This window comes from Aptenodytes forsteri, unplaced genomic scaffold (assembly GCF_000699145.1).
Source record: "Aptenodytes forsteri isolate BGI_AS27 unplaced genomic scaffold, ASM69914v1 Scaffold237, whole genome shotgun sequence".
Taxonomy (NCBI): domain Eukaryota; kingdom Metazoa; phylum Chordata; class Aves; order Sphenisciformes; family Spheniscidae; genus Aptenodytes; species Aptenodytes forsteri.
Window position 1 is genome coordinate 1,977,882 of NW_008794451.1, and position 23,295 is coordinate 2,001,176.

Genomic DNA, 23,295 nt, shown 5'->3' on the forward strand with positions numbered 1-23,295 from the left:
TGACCTACTGTAACCAAGGGGTGACTGCAAGGTTTCTTTCCCTCGTCCCCAGTTCCGAGCTTGTCGGAGAGGCAGAGAAGGTGGTATTTAGAAAATAATTAGGGTATCGCTCAGTGCAACCCTTGATTTCCAGAGGTTCCAGAGATTGCGAGGGGTTTTCCGCTCCAGCTTCCTCCCAGGCAGTTCCCCAAAGCAGTCGTGGCGTCCGCCGGGGCGGCGGGCTCGCAGGTTGCCGCGGTCTCCCTTCTGCTTGTCAGGGGGTCGCCGTTCTCAGATGCGAGCGTGTAGGGCAACCACTGATTTTTAAAGACTTTATCTTCCCAAAATAAGTAAGCGGGGAAGCTACGAGCTAATGCCTTCTGCAGCAGATACAGCCAGGAATGATTTTGAACTACACCGCATTTATTCGGTGCTTGGACGTTCTTGTTCGGTGCTTGGACGTTCTCATTAGATATTGTGGATATGTACTTATGTGGATATATCAGCTATGAAATATTGTGGACATAAAAAGTAGCCGGCTTATGTGAAGAGTCTAACACCTCTTTCAACACTACACAAAAACTTCCATGAAGTTCGGTAATAAATCTTCAAGCTTTTGTAGCTTCTTCAGAGGTCTTGGATCAAAAAGGACGCATTAGACAGACCTCCAAATAAGTTACCTCGCCAACCTAGGAGTTACAGGCGGGAAAATAATTTTCTTCTTGTGTTTCTCGGTTCTGCCAGGACACATTCCTAAGCCCAGAGGGCAGGACCCCCCCCCCCCCCCCCCCCCCCCCCAAAAGAACTTTTCCAAGTAGCAATTAACAGCAACTGCTTAATTTAACTAAACGGTGAGTGCAGGGGCCCAGGAATTACATATAATATGACTGATGGCACTCTTTTCTGTATTTAAAGGCAATCCAGAACTACCAACAGCAGTTAATATAACTTGGTCTTCAATCAATTTTAAAACTATACTACAGTGGCAACCAAAACCATCAGGTTACTCCTATACAGTAGAAATACACGGGTAAGTAGATAACACCGAGGTGTGCCCATTAATGGCAACTGAAGAAGATGCAAATGGTGTGTGTTTGAATGTGTCTGAGACTGACTGTAACAGGAAAAGAGCCCAAACGTGAGGATTTAGGAAAATTGCCAACCCAGCTGTTAATACTTCTTTATATCCAACTATAAGAATATCTGATTCAGGCTTCTGGTTTTGCCCACTTCAGAAACAGAGAGTTGAGCTTTAGATCAGTATTCCAGTTCTGGGGTTCGGTGCAGGCCAGCTGCACCGGAGGTCGAGGCCGAGATACTCTGAAGAAGTTGACACTCAATCTGACATACCATGTATTAGGTGGAACGTCACCTTTTTATGTCTGTCAGGGTATCTGGGACTGAGTCTTTTGTCTTTAGTCTTGGGAGGTGTCTGATAAATAGTCTGCATTTTATTCTAATCGGTGAATCACAGTAAATGAATAATGTGTCTTGCTGGGTAATACTAAAAACTACCTTTGGTCGTCTACCTCTGTCGAGACTTCCTCTGTCATTGTGTTTTATGTAAGCTATGAAATATTGTGGACATAAAAAGTAGCCGGCTTATGTGAAGAGTCTAACACCTCTTTCAATACTACACAAAAACTTCCATGAAGTTCGGTAATAAATCTGTGCTGTTCTTAGCTCAGATTCATTCTATTAATTCATAGACCATTATTAAACATGCCCTAAAGGGAAACTGCATCATCAGCTCTCCTACCTATTAATGAAAATATGGTACTGTAGTTTCTTCTGCTCTGTCATTGTTTTATGTAAGCTATGAAATATTGTGGACATAAAAAGTAGCCGGCTTATGTGAAGAGTCTCTAACCTCTTTCAACACTACACAAAAACTTCCATGAAGTTCGGTAATAAATCTGTGCTGTTCTTAGCTCAGATTCATTCTATTAATTCATAGACCATTATTAAACATGCCCTAAAGGGAAACTGCATCATCAGCTCTCCTACCTATTAATGAAAATATGGTACTGTAGTTTCTACTGTCTGTAAAAGCAGCCTAGAAATGAGAGCTTTCTCATGACTAATGGATGAAATACCAGTGCAATGGCTTAACGTGCTCTTTCATTCTTTAAGGGAGTGATTAAATTAATAGACTTAAAAATACACCCTAGCAGAATGAATTTTATTAAATTTACGAACCTGGAGTTTCTTTCCAGCCATTTGTGCTTGCAAAAAGTTGAAGTCTGTTTGCCCACGATTCAGTATAGAGTCAGGTGTCGTTCTGATACGGAGACACTTCTTTAGACAAGTTGCTCTTATGGATGAAGTGTGCTTAAATGTTTGCTTTCTTGTCTAAGTACATTTACGGAGTACGTTTGTTTGATCACAAAGATCAAATCTCCTCTGTCCCCTTTCAAGGCACCTCTAGGACACTATCACTAACTGATCTGTGACACCACAAGAAATCTGGTGAAGTGAGAAGGGAGTTCAGGCGACTCTTAAATAAAACTTGACCTACTTGGGGGAAAACTCCCATGTTAATACCCAAACAGTCAGCACTCTTGCTCTTTCGGCTGAGATCACACAATTTTTCTTTTCTTTAGTTCACCAGCAAAAACAGGGAAAAGAATTGAAGCAGTAATATCTAATCTGTTTTTGCATTCCTTCTTATTAGGAAGGAAAATGGGGAATTAACACTTTCTTCCTGGTTTCATTATTATTTCTCAAGTAAATGGACCTGCTTTCTATCATTTAAAAATCAAGAGAAGTGCACGGATCATGCTTTTTGTCAATATTTTTTAATTGTAATTCTGCAACGAAAATTGCTGCTACTGTCTGGTTCTTAGTGACATTTGCACCTGCGTAGATGCAAAAACAAGTGACACATATGAGGAGACGACGTTGTCACATTAAACAGTTAATATTGGTGTCAACAGAGCTTCCTAGGACAACTGATGTTTCTTAAGGCAATAGTTTTCAGGTGCATCACTTTCAAAGTGATTTATGCATCTTACGGTTTTTTAAATAAGTCAACTGCAGAAAAATCCAAAGTCAGAACTACTTATGGTTTCCATTCAGTTCATATAAAAGATTGACTTTTTAATTCATATATGTATCCAATAACATATTTCTATAATTAATAGGGGTCATATTTGATTTACTTGATTCTACTTTGAATTGTGAAATACAGCTGTACGGGATAGTGGGTTTTGAGGGTTTTTTCTTCTCCTGTTCAGCCTGGTGCACCTGCAAGACTGTTGCACTGGATGAGGGAAATCTATACAGTTTGAGGGGGGGAAAATGCTTTTTAACATATCTAAATATGTAAAAGTCTGGTTGGAAAGTGTTGACGCTTCTTTCTCGCTCTTTTCAGACAGACAACTGACACCAAAAAAAAATGCATATCGACAGCAGAAACAGAGTGTGATGTTACTGATGTGCTCAGGAACGTAAAAGAGACCTATACAGCACACATACTGTCTGTAACGTCCTCGGGGATGGATAACTTCGAAGAACCACCTTTTGCAGTCTCTGAAAAATTTACACCTTATAGCCAGAGTAAGTCGGATTGCCGATTAAATCTTACCATAAACTTCCTTTCAAGATTACTTCCACTGACTTAAACAAGGTTTAGATTGGGCCTAAAGGTTTTTCCTATAGATTCTTACAGTAGCCATACCGATATCTGAGAAGACGACATTCAGGCATAAAGCTTTCCCTGTTGTAGGGGAGTGTGTAAGATTTTCGTTACCATCTGTTTCTCACTGCAGCGAGTAGGCCATTTTATTAACATTGTGTACTAGATGAAGATATTTGTTAATAATTCAGGATTTCACTGTATTACTTTGGCTCTGTAAACTTAAAATGGATTTGAGGAGGGAAGGGAGTGGAGGGAGGAAGAAAAAAGAGCATGTTGTGTAGAAAAGATGATGTCAGTTTTTTAATTCCAAAAATGCTTGTTTAGCTGTTCTCGGAAAACCGGAGATACAGAATTACACACAGAAAGGTTCCAAACTGAATGTTGTGTTCCAAGATCCACTTACACCATATACCTTTCCTAATGGAAGCTTTCGAAGTATTCGAGATATTTTCCAAGATGACCTGGAATACAAACTCTATTACTGGAAAGATCAAAGTTCTGGAAAGGTAAGGTCTAACTCCACTTTTTACATATTCTGTAGCTGGATTATAGCTACACAATTTCTGTGCTACCTTCAGAGCTAACGCTTTTGCAGAGAACACTTTCTTGAAGTATTTTCTTTCCTTTACAGAAAGCTGCAACAACAAAAAGCCAGAAATTTGAAGTAAGCGTTGACAGCACAAAGAACTATTGCTTCTACATACAGGGAGTCATTCCCTCCCGCAGAGAAAACCGTAACGGTCAAGACAGCATGGTGCTTTGTACCAGCGTAGGAAGAACCATCTTAGATGGTAGGTATCTGGTGCAGTTCGTCTTACAGTCTAGAGCATTCTAACAAAAAGACACTTCGATTCTGAGTATATTTTTATACCTCTTTAAATTATGATGCCTCTTATAGAATAAACTATTTACTGTATAAGTGAGAGAACACAGATTGAACATGGAAAGTCATGGGAAGAACTCACGTTAAGTAAGAGTCCACCTTCTTTATCTAGTTGGAGTTGCTTTTAGGGTTTTGCTGAACTGTTTTGATTAGTTTTAAATTGTCTGAGTTGACTGGTCACTGAGGTTTCAGATCTCATCCCTAGCCTTCAGCTTCGTTTTTTTGTTTTCTGATTGTTTTCCTCAGATCCTTCCAATAACTGGTCCGATAGTAAGTGCTTGAAGGATTAGCTCTAAAACATAGGAGTGCTGGAAACCTATATATCCATTGACTTGCAGTTTGAACTGAACTTTAGTTATTATCTCAAAAGCAGATGAGACTAAGACTTTCTTTATGTTACATTACAAGGTCAGAGGTGGCAGAGTGACTTCTTTACTGGTAAATAAGTTCATGAGTGGTCAGTGAATCAGCCAGTCTAATTCCAGACAAACAATCTGAGTAACACTTCCTTCGATATAAAGCCGTCGATATTAAATAATATCACATTGCTGGACTGTATCTTTCTTCTCCACCAGATAAGAATATTTGCACTCTAAGTGGAAAAGCTCTTCTAAAATTGGCAAATTAACTCTCTCAAATTAACTTTCTTATCTAGATATATATTTTTGTTTATCACAATAGTTGAATTCTAGTAAATTACAACTTGAATAGAAATCTCTTCTGTTGGTGTTTTCTAGCTTCTAACCTAGAATAAATTTCCACTTGGACTTAGTTTCACAGAAATAATGCAGGGGTAGGGGGAATGGTTTGACTTATTCTTGTGGTGGTAGCATGGTATTTTAGTGCACTAACTAAACTACGTTAAAACCTAGTGTGAGCCAGGTGAAATAAAGCTTTACCTCAGTTCAACAAATTCACGTTAAAATGAGTTCAGTTCACACTGGGGTGGTCACTCCACTTCTGTGATACTGTAAAATACAGAAAGCATTTTTTAGTTCAGTGCAGTGGGTTCTAAGGGTTTGTAGCACTGTGACATTATGGCTTCTGATAACTGAATCTTGGATTTTTTCATCCCCTACAGAATACGGAGCAGAAGTCTTTATCATCGTAGCGGTGATAGCAATTGCGATCATCACTCTTGCCATTGTCCTATCAGTGATCCTGTGTAAACGCCAGAAAGCAAAAGCTGCAAGAGAAAAGGAACCGCTTAATGGTGTCTAAGGAAAAATTATTGTGGACACTAGTGGCAGTTCCAAAGGAAAAAAAAAAACAACAAACCACAGCAAAAAACATAAATTGGGTAATGGGGTGGAGCCTTTTAGCCTTTCTGACACAGGAATTCCGAAGCCCAAAATATATCTGGATTCAAAAATCCGTTAGACAGTCACAGATGAAAAATCCAGGTATCGGGAAGCCCCTGCGTCACTGGGGGCCAGAGGCTGGGAGAGTGTTCTGGTGATCTGTTCCAATATCCTAACCCTGCTCCTATACTCTTCCCAAGCTCCTTCTGTTGTCCTGTCTGAAACAGGATTCTGAACTAGATGGCCCTTTGACTCGACCAGGTACAGCCATTCTGAAAGTATGGCCTTACTGAGCCAGAAGATTTATGGTACTTGTGAGGGGAAAAAAACACTACTCTTGACAAATATGTGTCCTTTACCTAAGTGAAAGGAACATCTTTCTGTTTCTGTGAAACAAAACCTGTATTTATCTGACTTCCTTTTAACATTACTAACTGGTGAAATGATCTGTTAGTTCAGACGTGACAAAGATGCTACTATTATTTCTGCACTTCTTGGATAAAATTAACTCGGTCTGTTTCTCTTCGGATACAGACAGTTAAAGGCAAACAAACTGAAACTACTGTACCGGCGACTTGTAAGGAACACTCTTGAAGTAGGTAGCTGCTATCCATCTGGAAAGCGTATCGGCTTTACACCACGCCTAGAGTTATACAGACAGGGTAGTGTGATGGTTCCAAGTAAGTGTCAGAACAAATACCTTGCAGTTTTTGAGTCAGTAGTAACTCACTTCATGCAAGCACTGAGTAGGTAGCAGTATTTACTGCATGTTGAACATTATTTTTAATTAAACAGTTGGTGAAATGAATAGTTTATGCGGTATAGATTCAAATCATCTTGGTGATGGGATTTGGAGGTACCTGTTGCTTTGACTATTTTAATATTTATTTTATAAATGAGAATCTAATTTTTATACTGGTGATATCTGTATTTATGATGGTAATTTATACTTTTCTAGTGAAATAAAGGTGACTGGGAAAATAAGACTTTCTTTTCCTTTTTTAAATGAAGTACAGCATTCTTTCCAGAACTAAATTAAAAATACATTTAGGAAACTTATCTTGCGGCAGCAGTGTAGGCAAGCTGCCAGGAGTCTAAGCAGGACTCTGCAAAATAGACTAACCAGGGCACCTGCTACCTGTGAGGATAAAAATATGAGATGCCGCAGTTCACGAAACTGATGAAAGGTTTTGAAGAGTCCCGAGCTGCTTTTCAGCTGTCCGCTTACGTGAGCGGTTATTCAGTGTTTGCATTCACAGCTTCTCGTTCTAATGGCAAGTATAGTAGACGTCTCTGGATGTATCACGTAGGGATTCCCACAGTGGTGCCTGTACTGCTTGTGGTACTAATGTTCATTCAAGGCATTACGGGGCCTGGCCCAGAGATGAGAACTGCTGTAACTAATGTTGGTATCTGCTGCTAACGATGGTGATAGGCACAAAAAACCAAACCAAACCGAACAATCGAGAGAATGGGGAAAAAAAAAAATGTCTTGTAGTTGGCACTAACTGGCTGTATATCTCAAAGCTTTATACATGTCTTGAAAGAAGATGTCCGTTGCATTTATGAGAAGGAATAACATCATATAAAATTAATATCCCAATCGACCACTTTTTACAGAATTGTATTTTATGTTTTTCATCACTACTGTATTATAGATACCTTCTTCGTATGGATTAAGACTCCTGTGGACGTGTGAGTGTGGTTTATGGGGGCTTTCCTTGTTCTTTAATTCCCTTTTTTACAGAGGGAAGAAAACAACCATCACTATCCCCGCCCCCTCCCCCCAAAAAACCCCGTTTACTTACCATTGTGCAATAAATGCTTAATGCATTTCCTTGTGTGGAAGAGGAATCTTACAACAGCAATCAAAAATATGAGAGCTTGTGGGAGTAAATTTAAAAACATTCCAAGGCTGTCATCATTACTTCCCTTCCCTGTGCTGTTCTGCTTCCTCAGCTTCATTCAGTGCCAAGCTCAGAAAAGGGAAGAGCTCAGAGGAAAAGGAAAGCCTGTAAAAATTGCGATGTTGTAACCTAAACTAGACTATGCAGTTGATTGTTGTAAGCTACATAGAATGATGTTATAAAACATAGAGTCATAGAATCATAGAATCATTGAGGTTGGAAAAGACCCCTAAGGTCATCGAGTCCAACCGTCAACCCACCACCACCATGCCCACTAAACCGTGTCCCTAAGCGACGTGCTTCATTACTTAAGAGATTTTTGGTTTGTTCTGAATACGAAGGTTGTTTTTATAGAAAGAAAGAAAGAACACCCATAGAAATGCGAACAAGTGCCTTAAATGGCATGAGAGTGACCCACTACTGCACAGGTTCTGGAAACCTGAAGCGCTCCTGTTCCCTAGCTGCAGTACGTTATCATCTGACGATGCTGAGTAACCAGTCACGGGGCTCACAGATCCTATTTCAAAGAGTTTTTTTGCTGTTAGTGGAGACAGTTGAGAAAGAGGCTTTTTATGGCAAACTTCCGGAAATATTATCCCTTGGGTCAGCATACTGAGCCCACACAAAATGTTTCATGCAGAGATTTAACTTTCTCAAAGTGTCAGGGTTGGCAAAAGGAGTTGCTGAATGAAGGTATTGTCACTAGGAAGAAAGACTAGATCCTACCTACACCACACGTGGCCACTTTGGCACGGTACCAATTTAAGATGGAGCCAGCCATCCAGTGAATCGATATGAGAAAGGGAAGGCTTTTCCTATGCACCTAAATTCCCTGGCTTATCTTCTAAGCAGGTTTCTCCAAGCAAGCGTGTTCCTACCGATGCTCCTGAGACCCCTGTTCTGCTTTGCTCCTTGTCCTCTGTTGCAGAAAAAGGTATCCAGCTATTTCATAGAATCACAGAATCACAGAATAGTTGGGGTTGGAAGGGCCCTCTCAAGGTCATCTAGTCCACCCCCCCTGCCGTGGGCAAGGACATCTTCAACTGGATCAGGTTGCTCAGAGCCCCGTCCAACCTGGCCTTGAACACTTCCAGGGATGGGGCATCCACCACCTCTCTGGGCAACCTGGGCCAGTGCTTCACCACCCTCAGCATAAAAAATTTCTTCCTTATCTCTAGTCTAAATCTACCCCCCTTCAGTTTAAAGCCATTCCCCCTTGTCCTGTCGCAACAGGCCCTGCTAAAAAGTCTGTCCCCATCTTTTTTATAAGCCCCTTTAAGTACTGCCAGGCTGCAATAAGGTCTCCCCAGAGCCTTCTCCTCTCCAGGCTGAACAACCCCAACTCTCTCAGCCTTTCTTCATAGCAGAGGTGTTCCATCCCCCTGATCATTTTCGTGGCCCTCTTCTGGACCTGCTCCAACAGGTCCATGTCTTTCTCATGCTGAGGGCTCCAGAGCTGGACGCAGTGCTCCAGGTGGGGTCTCACCAGAGCAGAGGGGCAGAATCCCCTCCCTCGACCTGCTGGCCACGCTGCTTTGGATGCAGCCCCGGATACGATTGGCCTTCTGGGCTGCGAGCGCACATTGTCGGCTCATGTCCAGCTGTTCATCCACCAGTACCCCCAAGTCCTTCTCGGCAGGGGTGCTCTCAATCCCTTCATCCCCCAGCCTGTATTGATACTGGGGGTTGCCCCGACCCAGGTGCAGGACCTTGCACTTGGCCTTGTTAAACCTCATGAGGTTCACACGGGCCCACTTCTCCAGCTTGTCCAGGTCCCTCTGGATGGCATCCCGTCCCTCTGGCGTGTCGACCGCACCACTCAGCGTGGTGTCATCTGCAAACTTGCTGAGGGTGCGCTCGATCCCGCTGTCTATGTCATTGATGAAGATATTAAACAGGACCGGTCCCAATACAGACCCCTGCGGGACGCCACTCGTCACCAACCTCCATCTGGACATTTCAAGTGGATAAAAACATTTGCACAGTTCCCTGACACCGTACTTGTGTCTCTCCTTATACAAATGAACATGTAACATTGCACACTGTAATAAGCCACTTTCGTTTTGTAGTACTGCTTTAAAACCACATTCTTCTTCTTCACGAGAGGGAATAAAGGCTGATATTGTTCTGCTACTTTTCTGCCGGCCCTAACAGCATTACAGACAATGAAATTACTGCCATTACTTAAAATGAACAACTGTACAGGACTCCATAAATGTATATATGATAGGTACGGCCGCAAACAACTTAGCTAATCTATTTCTAGCAGACTCAGCTCTCCACTGGGAGAAGGCTGCTGCTGAGAGGCATGTAATGATAAGAATGTGATTATAAGCTTAACTCGGATCACTAGTTATGTGGCCACTCAGGACAAAGCGTTTCTGCATTAAGTGAGAATAAATAGCTGTGATAGATTACCTTCCTCGTTCAGTTTTGTAACGCTGATTATTTTGCAGGTTAGTAGTGATTGCCTCACAGTTTCAGAACCTTGAAATACACAGGAATGAGTGGGCTTTTGACAGTACCAGACCCAAGAGTCAGTCGAGTAGCCTTCGAATTACGCGGTATTTATCCACGTACAAATAACCACCCTTTCTATAGTCGTATGTTTGTCACTGAGGGAGAGAGAAGACCTGGTATTCATGTTTGAGGAAGACAGAAAAAACAAAAAAGAACAACCTGCCAGACAGGACAGAAGCAGGAACTGGCCAGCTGAAAATCTTTCCACAACCATTAGGTGTGGCGTTAGGCGCCATGGCGTATGCTCCCTCGCACAGTACGCCCAGTCCCTTAACAAAGGGAAACTGCCACAGAAAGCTGCCCTTCCCTCACTTGCTGGTGCGTGTCCTCCGGTGCTCTACAGCAGGACACTTAAAAAAGCTCAGGGCATAAGGACCAGGACAGATGCGCTGCAAATCTCCTCTTCCTTCCACCTTACGGTGAGAAATCTTCCCCCTAGTGAGGTCCTGCTGCTGCTTCTGGCACGGGCTCTCATTCAGCCCATTTCAGCATCCCCCGAAAGGACCCAGAAGGAACATCTTTCCCTGTAATTCCTCAGCCTCTAACTGTAGCTGAATTAGGCAAGTTCCTACGAAGATGTGCCTCAGCGGTGATTTCTTCCAGTAAAACCTGCCAGTACCTGGGAATAAAGACACAGCCACGTTGACTGCCTCCGGGGCTTTTACAGCCAGGTCCGACCTCGTATGTCCGAGTGCAGGGATGGTGCCTGTTTCTCATCTTGTCAAAATTTGTGCCCCGTTAGTGACGTGCTTCAGCGATTTGCTCCTGCAAGAAGCTCACGTTTCTGCTCCTTGCTTCCCCTGGCTCCTTTGTCGATGTTTCCATTCCTCTTCCCTGTCCCCTCCTCATTTCCATTACCTGTTCTGCCCCAGAGATGAACCCGCTGTCTCATTTCTGCAAACAGCTGGGTCAGATCTCATTTAAATGAAAACATAGCACCTGAATAAATATATATCCCTTAATCAACAATCAAGAATATATTAATAGCATGGCAGCATTTTTTTATTCTCTAGCTTCCCTTAGTCACCGTCATTGGATCAATAACTTCCAGAACATTCGCTAGCACTGCTCTGAGTGCATTTCTCAGTGCGCCTAATTACATTTAAATATTAATGTTTTTAGTGGCTTCTTTAACTAGCAATGAAGTTATTAATCTGAACTCAAAGAACATTTGCAGTTTTTAGTGGCTTCTTTAACTAGCAATGAAGTTATTAATCTGAACTCAAAGAACATTTGCAGTTTCAGATCTCAGTTATCCTCTCTGAAAATAAAAACAGAAGAAAATGCATCAATTTTCTGCCTTATTACTTCAAGAAATGATCCTCTCTGATGCATTTTCTTCTGTTTTTATTTTCAATTTTCTGCCTTATTACTTCAAGAAATATTTAAATAGCAAAGTACTCAGACATTGTTATATTCACAAAACTATTTCATCAAAAGAGGTTTAATTAAAAACCTCCTTCCTCTGAATAGAGAAATATTTTCCCAATGAGATCACATGGTAATTTTTTAATCAGTTCTTCAGTAATCACATAACTCAATTAAAAAGCTGGTGTAATGAAAGAGCTAGAATGACAAGGGAGATTTTAAAACCTACTCCCATAAAAAGTACTCATTATTCCTGGGAAAAAGGTGGGTTTTTTGGTGTGTGTTTTGGTTTTTTTTTTTTTAAAGAGCTCATCTTTGATTAACACAGAAGGTTTTCCCTCTGCTGCCTTCATACTTTACCATCCGTTCACACCAAATACGTCCGTCTCCACAGAGATGATACTCAATCTGATTTCCCATCTTTCCACTTCATTCATAACATGATCGTTTGCTTCCATAGAGCATCAAGGGTGCAACCACACCGTCCTCCGTCACCGCTGCAGCTATCGCTATAGCAGTGGAACCACGAACGCCGCAGATCCGTTCCTTCTTTGCTCTTCACGCTGCTACGTCGGAACGGTAGCACTGCATATACAACTTAGACTCTGTGAGCCATCTCTACGGCATTAATTCCGCAACTGCGTGTCTGGTATTGTGTTTCATGTGACTAGAAAAGGTGACCCCAAGTGGTAAAAAAAGGCATAATCAGCATGCTAACAATCCACATTTTCCTAAATGGCTAGTACACCGATACCCGGTTTGAATCCAGATCTCACCAAAATTTGAAGGAAAAGGACATGTAAAATTTGTTACGTCTTCTCTTTCCTAATAGCGAAGAGCAACAGACAGTTTGAACAGCTCAATGAGATCCGATAGGAAGGGGGGGAGCAGCTCTCTCCCCCTGAACACCCTCCCCGTCTTCCATTCAGTCCGTGTTTCCCTCTGCCAGGTTCTCCAGGGATCTTGGGTGATGACATACCTTGTCTTGTCCAGTTTTCAAGCACTGCTGGAAACAAGGCCCCGGTTAACAATCTCGCAGGTGGCAACAAGTACTTATTTACTCATTGTTTGCGTGATGGTGTTAAAGCTCGCACAAAACCATACTCCCTTCTCCTGAAAAAGTTCCCCTTTAGTCTCAGAAAACTCAGGAGCAGTTCAGAATTAGGAGATTTTCACATTGAATGTTAAGCTTCTTACCAGACTTTCTCTCCTCGGTATGCTTCAAACAGAAAACAGATTCCTCTCGCTGCCCTTTTAACCCGTAGAAGAATGGACCGAGAACCTCAGAGAAGGGACTGAAGTCTTCGAGGAGCACTGGAAAATGCGTTACTACTGCACGTGGCGTAAGTTGAGCTGTAAAAGCCCAGTAAGTTACGTTGAAGTACAAGCTGTGTTTGGAACTGTGATAACACGCTCTCCGTCCAGCGGCGAGGCACGGGTAGGAATAGCTGGGACGCAGCCGCGTTTGTTAACAGGGGTTGTTTTGGGCTTTACGTGCTTTGAGTTCTGCTGAGCTTGCCTCAAAAAAGCAACCCAAAACAAGGCTTTTGAGGGAATGACCTTCCACTCTAGAGGCACAGGCACTAGAAATTGAAACAGGTCCCAGGTGAGGGTACCGCGTCTCTCAGGCGGGTCACTTAACAACCTCAGGGACAATAAAATACATGGCGTAGACAGTAAGAGTTCCCGTGTATCAGCCCCACCTACTCCAGTACCTTCTATCCCACCGGCATGATGCACCCCAGTGCCTCAGAGGAAGTTTACAGAGGTAACACGCTAAGCCTGAAGAGATTTTTGCGAGTATTGAAGCACTAACCTCATGCAGCCTTTTCAAAATTCTCTGCTTAGGACTATTGTAAATACAACTACCCTACAATCTGCTTTAATTTTTTTATTATCTAGTTAGTATCTGTGGGTTAAAAAAGACAAGAATGTCAATGTGTAGATTTGACCTTAGCCCTTAATTCCTTACTAAGCTCAAAAGAAATTTGCTACTGGCTCCTGGCTTTCCAGATAAATCCTGTTGCGACATGCTAAGACTGCATCCGAGTTTTAAGAAGCCTCCAGCACACACGCCTTTCTTTTTAACCATTATTTTCCCAAATACATTAGCTTATCAGCCCCTCTATAGATGCTTCGTTAGCTTTCAGTGTTTCACCAAGTCTGTCACATTAGCAGCTGGTTTTAGCTCTGTTGCTTTTGTGCCAATGCATTCCCCCACTAGAATACCACAATAAAGTAAGTAAATAAAGGCTAGCTTATTTTGGGGAGCATCCTCACACTGCCTACCTTGACATGATTCACGATGATTAAAATTAGTCAAATGGTTTTTAGCACCTGCTTGCACTAAGCCATTCAGTCTAAGGAAATAAAGGGTATATTTGGTTACATAGAATGTCTCCTCAATTGCATACGTGGAGTGTCTTTTCCGGAGCAGTATTCCCCAAATTTTCTGTAATCAAGCTTAAAAAAAATTAGCTGTGATTAGTGCCAAGCTCTAAAGTTATCTTAATGCAGAAAACTTGCTCAGCCGTGTAGCTCCCTATTTCTACCCAAGCAAACCAATCTCGGCAGTCTTAGCTTTGTCCAGACAGCATTGACCTCATTTTTCCAGTTCTGTTCTATTCTGGTGCAGCATCATGTGTGGGTGCCACTTGTTTCCCAGAACGAGGGACGGGTGGGGAATAAGGATGTTGGTTTGTGGACAAGCAGAGCGGGGAACGGGGCTGGGCACTACGGCACAAGAGCTCCTTTGGCCAGTAAAAGCCATTGTATTGAATTTTACGGTTCAGACTTGCCAAGGGTCACTAAGAGTGAGGTTTCTAACCAGTGCGAGAGAGATTGTGATTGTTAAGCCTGGTTTGTAGAAGATATATTCCACAGAAGTGAAGTGCCAAAGCTCCCCTTCTCTCCTATTTTTAAAATGCCAGCTCGATGATTATTCTTGCACTGTTGCATTCCTCGCAGGATTACTGGCAAAATGTCTTCGGTTTCCAAAGTCAATCCCCATGGAATTTCACCAGATGTTTAGTCATATTATTTCTATTTAAACCCTGAATTCTGTCATATTTTTCAAATTATTCCCTTAAGACAGCTTCTGTCTGTGAAGTTCCAGGCTGCTTGTCATCTGGCTCTGCTTTTGCATACAAGGAAAGAAACTGATGCGGCAGTTCAAAGATGGCGGAGCAACGTTGAAGATCACTTGTTTCTAGGGTTTTAACGTAAAAGAAAAATTGCTTTCACAGTAACCTAGCTTGGCTATATTTCTGTTTCAAGACGAAACCAGTTTCATCTTATGTTTGAATGCACGCGACGGGATGAGTTTCGTCAGAACATACAAACAAACGTATTATAATGCAAACAAATATATCACAAACCTGTGATGTGCACAGCCATTCTAAACTTCCAGGCGAAGTTTAAGGCATCGTTAATAAAAATCTGACTGCGCCCACAGCAGTAGCAAGAGCCTGGAACCACAACGTGTGAAGGGAAAACCAACCAACCTCCTCCCCGAACAGCTGCACATCACTGACTCATAAATCCAAGAAACCTCTTTCCACGCTCACGAAAAGGACGGCGCAAACCAACTGGTATCTACACCTAATAAGGAAGCAAATACATTACACATAGAAATAAGTGTTTTGAACAGCAGCTTTATAAGCAGAAATTTGAACTTGCACACTGTTGATTTTCTTCTTGACCAATAAAAGTTGCAGTTTACTTTTTCTATAAAACCACGGTTAACTTTTTCCCCCTACTATTTTTCACAGTTGGAGTTCAGGTGATCATTATCATGGACGTTTCTATGACATCTCATAGTATGTATGACAATTATAGATAAATTTTAATACTGGATTTTTAACTCCTGTCTTGATGACAGGACATCTTAATGTTTTCTCACATTTCTAGACCACTTCAGAACACCAAAGATTAGGTGGCACACTGGTATCTGTCGAGTCTGCAAAGAGCTGAATCCTGTGGAAGAGTCACTAAATTGGTTCTTTCTCTCCAGTCCTAATCAACAGGATATTTCTTCTTTATAGATTTAAGAAACATGAAGATTGAACTCCCTATTCTGCAGAAGCATAATAAGTCATTTAAGTTGTCAATACTAGATGCGATTTAATTAAAAAGCTGTCATGGTAGCACTGCATCCTGCTTTGTTTCTCACTAGTCATCTTCTCTAGTATACAGTACAGAGCTGATGAAGGGGCAGTACACCCCGAATTTTCTTACAGCACAAGTCACTTTCAAACGGTGCTAAAGTAATCTCATGTTTGGGCTGTCCAGCAGGGTGTTGTCTACTCCACTCTATCTGTGCCGCATTTGGGCAAGAAACATCCCTGCAACATGCGTACTGCTTAGGACGTAGCTTACTCTGCCAACTTTTCCCAGAAGTACAAGGCTCAGAGGTAGGTTGGATGTTTGTGCACGTTTCCTGCTGGGGTTTTTTTTTTGGCAAGAAAAAAAAATATCTCCATTATGCAGTGAAGCGTGCTTTGCACTTGGGATGGAAGATGACAAGGTTCACAGCGATGTTCTGTTCACCTTGCAGGTTTTTTCCAGTCTCATGCTAGTCCTGTAGAAAGCACCATCACCTCCCAAAACAACATAGTCTTCGTCAAGAAAGCTTAATTTTTGCTGAGAGGGGAGAGCTGCCTGGAGCTTTATTAAACATTCATTTATTAAGCTGCACCAAGGCTACCGAACCTCCTCAAAAGATGGTGGATTGATCCTTCAAAAGGAGTTTGAATTTGTTGCTCCATGGTTTTAGTCCTACCGTTCCAGGAACTGATGTTTTTCCTCTACATAAGGAAGAATTAAAGTGTTGAAGCGTACAAACCAAGCATTTGGAATGAACTGGGTAGCCGAGAGCCCAGAGTTGAACAAGTAACAGACTTCACACTACTCTAAATATTAAAGTATTAAATATCACATCCACAACACAGAAGTTCCTTTTTTTCTCTGCAGCTCATCAGCTAAGTTGAATGACACTTTGACGTTTAGACTGCATCCTTGGTCGAGGAATTTCCTTTCAAAGGGAGCTCTACCCTTTAGAGCTCCAAGAGCTTGTATAGCTCTAAGAATGCTACACAAATACACTTGTTGCACAACTAATCTCAGCTAAGAGAAGGAAAAATTACTACTAATTAGCATTAGAAAACACTGATCACAGGAGAAGACCCTTAAAATCAGTTCATTCAAGCATATCTTGGTTTCACTCTAACGCTTCTGAGTTTCAAGTATCCTGACAGCTGGTATGTCTACCACAGCAAAGAAAAACATTAAAAAAATCACAAATACAATAAAGGTGGAGAGTGATTATCCTGTTTTCCTCAAAGTACAAAGAATAAGGAGCACTCAAAGGAATTACCACATTAAGTACTGATATTATGTTAACCTTATTCAGGCCCACACCCTTCTAAAACTCAATAACCTTGAAGGGAAAAGAAGTGGCCAGTGGACAAAGGAGAGAGGGGAGAGGTCAGAATCAGTGCAGACTTAAAACAGATTAATGCACCTATAATCCAATTGCTCTAAGTACGTATCTTCAAGTACTGAGCTCATGTTTTTTGTTAAGCCTACAACTGGATGGCATCATCTGGCCGATGCCGGGGTGAATTTCGGACAGTACTATGGACTTTATAAGCTGAACACAAGTCAATCGGCTCATGAAATAACTTGAGATTTGTTGAGTATGCATTCACTGTATTGTTACAAAATTCCTAATCACATCATCAAGAAACATAAAAAGCCTAGATATATTTTATCTTTAGATTTATTATTATTTCAGAGGCACTTAATGTCTTACATTTATATAGCGCCGTTTCCCCCTCCAAAGCACTTTACAGTATTTACACACAGGAATGTTTCCCACCACTGTTGAAATGCAGCCACCTGACTATTACCAGTACCATCTTCAAAGCACCAACAGTTTGAGACTGAAAACATTCATCAGTACTTTGTCTTACTAAGATAGCTCAGAATTCCAATTTACAAACTTCCAACTTGTGCTATTAAAAAGACCTAACAGCTAAAATACAGTATCACAGTGCAATTCTGCAACAGAACTGAGACTTGGATCGTTTTCATTAGATTTTTTACAATCTTTCATTAGACCAAGTCTATCTCAAAATACTTTAATGTAAGGCCTTTTAAGAATATCATTCTAAAACATCATTCTTTTTTATACTTTCTTTATAAGCCTCTCTTACAATCAAGCGCAGAAGAATATTTTTCTTTCCTTCCAGTATATTTAGAAACACTAAGTCCTGGCCCTAAGGAGATACTAGCATCCTCAGTTTCAATGAACTTCATGGCATCTAAAGGCAAACCTATTCCTCCTTGCTTATGGAGTTGGATTTTTAATTTTTTTGGTTTTAGTTTTTAAAATAAATCTGAGATTACACAAAAACCTGTTATTAACCAACTGAATTGTAAAGTACCTTGGGATTGGCTGCTGGGGTGCTATATAAGCAAGCTGTGTGTGGTTTTGCGTGCTGTGTGTGGTTTTGCTTGTCAGTGTTAAAAATACACTAAAGTATTCCAAGTTCACTACTCCACTGCAAAGTCTGCCCTAGTCACAAGGATAATAGCAACTTTCTCATTTTAGAGATTTTTTTTTCCTTTGTCTCTCTGAAAGGCTACTAAAACATCCCTTCCAAAAGAAGTTGCATTTGTGCTGAGAACTTTCACAAAAAAAAAAGAATAGCCATCTGGCATCCCTATTCTCATGGTTACAATTAAAAAAAAAAAGACTACCACCTCACACACAGCATGCTGCTACCTGCTAGTTATGGCTGATGTGAGAATCTGAATGAACAGAAAAAAAATTAGTAAAGTGAGACACCTATTTGCCTTCTTGTGGACCAAGCACAAAAATGTATTCTGTTACCATATTCTCTTGAATATGCTACACTTCAGAGAGGCTTTTTTGATTTTCATCGATGCATCATACTATGAATCTACTGTAGTCACCAGATTCTTATACCAGGATAGCTGTTTGCGTTTGAGTACTACGAAAGAACAGTAGTACTGACAGGTATGGGCAAGAACTATGATAAAATAAAAAATATTAACAGGTAGCAATTTCAACGTGAAAGATGATGACTAATCAAATTGGGTAAAAATTAACATCCAAGTACATATCCATTTTATAAAAAGCTGTTTTTGTTTTTAGTCTAAACCCTTGATAAAAGACGCACAGAGAACAGGTTTATTGCATATTTTATGCATGCCTTCATGTAGTGCATTCCTATACTCTACCTTATATGGAACACTAAAAAAACTACTAGACCTTCTCTGTACAACAGGTATTGTAAATTTTTGTTTTAAAGCCTAAACAGCGATTCAGTTTGAGTTATACCTTCCTACTCCCTGATCACAAAAATCACCTTGCTGCATTTATGTTTGTCAAAGTCGTATGGCAACCACAGTAATTATTTGTATGGAAAAACCCATTACAGTAAACTATTTAAAGAGTTTGGTTTCTTCAAGGGCATTTGGCAGCTGGAACAAGAAAACCAACAGGGACTAGAGATCCTTAGACAATAGCGAGAATCACTGGGGAATAATTTGTATCAGAAATCAAGAAACCTCATGACAAATAAGAGAATAAATGTGAAGGATGAAAGCATCATTTTAGGCTTCACAGCCCAGAAGACCAAACAGGAAGTACCATTATCACTTACTTTCAAACTCAGATCTGAAGGGTGGCTAAAACCATCAGATCTGATTTTTTGAAGAGGGAGAAAAAGAGGAACTTGGAAAAAGCAACTGCTGTATTGCAGGACTGAACGCACACAGGACAGACAACAGTCTGCTATTTCACAGATTAACATTTTTGAGTCCATTCTGACCCCTACTGATTTCAAGAGAAGAATGATTGGACCCACATTCTTGTCTGTTTCTACTTGTGGGAGCCATTCATTTCTTCAGAGCTGAAAACATGCACAAGATTGTTTGATACAAGGAACATCACTTTTCTTTTCCCTTTTTCTTTTTTTTGGTCAGTCCTTTCCTCCCTCAGCCTCCTCTCAACTCTTCATTACCATAGCATTTCTCCGACAGAAAAAGGGCAGCTTGGGGTGAGGGATAGATGAAGCTCTTGCTAAACTGGGAAAGAATGGGACTGTGGAGCAGCAGAGAGAATTGCATGGACAGACAGATGTTAAAGAGAATCCAAAACCCAGCAAAGAACAAGCTTAATTTTTGTAGCAGAAGGAATTAGTTTTGTCTTTTAGGTTCAGTCCATCCTTTATCAGCAAGGGCATATTGGCTACATCACAAGGCTTGGTCAAGGAAAAGGCTCTTTCATTTAACAGGGCACAGATCTGAAGATGGGAGAATGTCCTGCACCGTGTGAGATAACTCAGAAATATGCATAGAACAGAGCAAAAATCCAAGACTGCTTTGCAGGAACGAGAGAGGTAGCAACCCTAATTTTAACAGGGCTTTTCACCGAAGGGAAAGAAGGTCTACAAAAGTCAAATCAGCTGATTTCAAATGGTTTGCATCCCAGGATGAATCAGGTTACACTGATTTAAGCCCAATTTAATTTAGGCAGGTTTTTAAACCACAAGAATAAGGACATTCTTAGTACATATCAATAATTAAACCAACATATACACAATTAGCAATATCCTACATAATATAAACGCTTAACAGCTTGTTTTGGGTTATCCTAGTTAATTTGTTTAAAAAACAAGCCGAGTAGTTTTATTGTACAACGTCTGCCAGTCTACACACTTCCTGTAATCATCAGTCTCTGTAGCAGTTCAGTTCATGACTTTAAGATCCAAATTCAACTGTGTCTTCAGTTATTTTCTTGAACTCGTAGTTTCCTCTGCCATCCATATGCAAGTAAAACTGAAATAAAAGAAGATACGTTATCAACCACCTAAAAATTACCAGATCCATAAATGCCTAAATAAATTATATTTTGAAGTAGTCCTAATGCAAAATCTTAAACTCAGCTAGCCAGAGGGTAAGCTTCTCCCACCTCATGTTTCATTAAATTCAATTGCCTCTGGAAAAAGAGTTAAACTGCTTTTGTTCATATCATCCATCAGTCTGCTAGTGGTCACACCTAGACTTAACACTGCTATCTTGGGTTTTGTGACAATATACTTAAGGTACACATTCATCCCTGTGTGTTAATTCAGTATTTTCCCCACACATACAGTCTGTCTGCATAAAAAATAGTAACAACAGTAAAATCTTAGTTTGGAAGAAAAGAAGTCCATGTATTAGAGATGAACTTTTTTTATGCGTAGATATATTAGGCATCTTGAAAGCAAAAACTCCACGCTGTTTACTGGATTCTGGTTCAAGGGGGGGGGTTGAGGCTAAGAAAGAAGGCTTAAGTATCTAGTGAGCCTTTCGTATTTTTGAGGCTACTTTTACAGACACATTTAAGGATTTTTGGTTACTTTTCCCTTCATAACTAAAAGCGTAAGAATATTTCAAATAGTGCAACTGGATCATGAAAGTAAAACCTTTTTTAAAAAAACCAGAACATGACCTATTAGTATGTAAAATGAGAACACCTTGAATTGTAAAGGTGTTTGATTTTCTATTAAATTGACAAAACCCCTGCCACCTACAGGTATCCTTAGCAAAAGCAAAGACTACATACATCATGATGTTTCCAGAGTGACTTTCTGTGGGAGACAGTGAAGAGAGTGATGCCAACCTACATGAAGAAAATACACACAATAAAGCAGTTAATTTTTCTCATGGATTAGGTGTTACTTATTTTTCAGCATGATACCAGCTGAAGAGCTTAAATTCATAAACACAAACTTCCAGACTCTATTATTAACAGTATGCCTATGTAGCCTTAATACAAGATTTTGCAGTAAAAAAAAAAAAAGTAGGAGGGATTTATCTTTTTTAATCGATTTCACCATTCTTTTGCTCCTAATGATTTGGCAAAATGTAGAATGAACTGGGCAAAGGCAGTAAGGTAGGAGGCAGGTAAAACAACAAACCTCGTGATTAAAGGAAGTCTACTTTAACAGCAAAAAAAGCCAAAACAACAACAGCTATTAATGAATTATAAACTTAAAGTAAAAATTTAAAGGTGAATAATCTTCCTCTGTTTCCTTGCAACTCAGTTAATTATGCATCCCTAACGGTAGCACCAATTAAAGGACAAAATGGCTCTGATGATAAAACAGGGTAACATTATTGTTTTTCTTTCTGCAAGGACAGCTTAACCAGGAATTCTATTTGTCAGTAACATGCAATAGCCACTTGGCAACAGTAACTCTAAAAGAAAAGTACAAATGAACATTCAAGTTAACAGAATAACAGAGTAAGTATATGCAAAACAGACTTAGAAAAATGTCAGGGTATTGATAGTAATGTGGTAAAATAAGTTCAAGAAATCAAGTCCATTCTTCTGCAGAGTCCTCATCTAGCATCAATTTACTACCATAGAAGGCTCCTTAAGTTCCCACTTCAAGTTTCAAGCACATATTTCAGTAGATGCACAGCTTTGCTCCATTACCATTCTGAGAATATTGTTACTCAATAATTAATGTTATTTCAAGCCCATTCTTTCCCAGGCTAGGGATGTGAAATTGAATCTTATTGGTATTTTACATGGCACTACATAGGATCTGAAAAAGTGAGTATAAGAGGGAAAGGAAAAAGAAAACTATTTAGTATCATCCTGTTTTCCTAGAGTGCTTGGCTTTTCATATCTCAAAATAGATGGAAATGTTAATTTCCAGCCTTTCACTTCTGTTGCCCAGGCCAAAAGAAACCTCTCGAACAACAAAAAAGTATAAAATTTTAGATTATTTGATCTTCACTTGACATTCTAAGAGTTTAGCTGGAAAAGTAAGGTTACTTACCAGTTATTAAGAGTTCTCTAATATACAGAGGCCGCATGTACATCTAAATTGTCTTAAGACTACAAAACAATTATTGAATTCTAGTGTGCATAAAGGGTCCTTGCATGCCCTTCTAAGATTTTTTTTTTGTTGTTGGTAACCTGCACTAGACATAAGGAAGAGTGCACCTTGTATCATTTTAAGTTTCCTGTTAACATACATAGGTATAATTCTAGAAACAAATTCTAGTGTGCATAAAGGGTCCTTGCATGCCCTTCTAAGATTTTTTTTTTGTTGTTGGTAACCTGCACTAGACATAAGGAAGAGTGCACCTTGTATCATTTTAAGTTTCCTGTTAATATACAGAGGTACAATTCTAGAAACAAAGATCTCACCTTTCGGCAGTGGCTGTAAATGTAGCCTTCTACATCAACGCTAACAGCACTGGTACATTCATCCAGAATTGCAAACTGAGGCTTATGATAAAATAACCTTGCCATCTGGAATGCAAACCAAAAAGCTACTGTGGAAACAGAACTGCAACCAATAGTTCAGTGTTAGAAGTTAAACTAAGAATTAGTGTCCAAAAATTTACTGTGGCAAGGGAATTTCTTTTAAGTTGGCACCCACTGAAGCCTGAAAATCCAAGAGCTGTATATTATCTTTCCTTTTTTTTTTTTTTAATAAAAAAATTCTTTTAGAACTTCTATTTATAAAATCAAAATGTAAGGTATGGTAAAAGGTCAATATTTCCTATTAAGTTTTGAGTACAATAGGCACTATTTTAGGTTGTTTTCTCAGTATTCAGGTATTACACATTTTGGGGGTTTCTTCTTTAAGTAAAATGTTAATATTT

The 23,295-nt window shown here is 40.1% G+C and overlaps 2 protein-coding genes across 2 annotated transcripts in view; one reads left to right on the forward strand and one right to left on the reverse strand.

The window, feature by feature from the left end:
* The first annotated feature begins 869 nt into the window (after positions 1–869).
* F3 (coagulation factor III, tissue factor) lies at positions 870–6,410 on the forward strand. The gene is made up of 5 exons (XM_009290481.2): positions 870–1,009; positions 3,353–3,537; positions 3,944–4,125; positions 4,251–4,410; positions 5,584–6,410. Exons 1-5 carry the CDS (start codon positions 870–872, stop codon positions 5,721–5,723), a joined length of 807 nt encoding a protein of 268 aa, XP_009288756.1. The 3' UTR covers positions 5,724–6,410.
* Positions 6,411–15,233: 8,823 nt separating this feature from the next.
* ABCD3 (ATP binding cassette subfamily D member 3) overlaps positions 15,234–23,295 on the reverse strand; it is a 23,556-nt gene continuing 15,494 nt past the window's right edge. Inside the window, exons 20-22 of the mRNA XM_009290457.2 lie at positions 22,835–22,939; positions 21,236–21,292; positions 15,234–20,466 (exon numbers count right to left, since the gene is read on the reverse strand). Coding sequence (XP_009288732.1) covers positions 20,389–20,466; positions 21,236–21,292; positions 22,835–22,939 — 240 coding nt within the window. The 3' untranslated portion in view covers positions 15,234–20,388. The remainder of the gene's footprint in view (positions 20,467–21,235; positions 21,293–22,834; positions 22,940–23,295) is intronic.

Excerpts from the sequence above, each read along its gene's own strand:
- F3 (XM_009290481.2), top strand. The coding sequence starts at position 870 with ATGGCACTCTTTTCTGTATTTAAAGGCAATCCAGAACTACCAACAGCA. Across the intron at positions 1,010-3,352 it reads TATACAGTAGAAATACACGG|ACAGACAACTGACACCAAAA; the intron begins GTAAGTAGATAA and ends CGCTCTTTTCAG. Across the intron at positions 3,538-3,943 it reads ATTTACACCTTATAGCCAGA|CTGTTCTCGGAAAACCGGAG; the intron begins GTAAGTCGGATT and ends ATGCTTGTTTAG.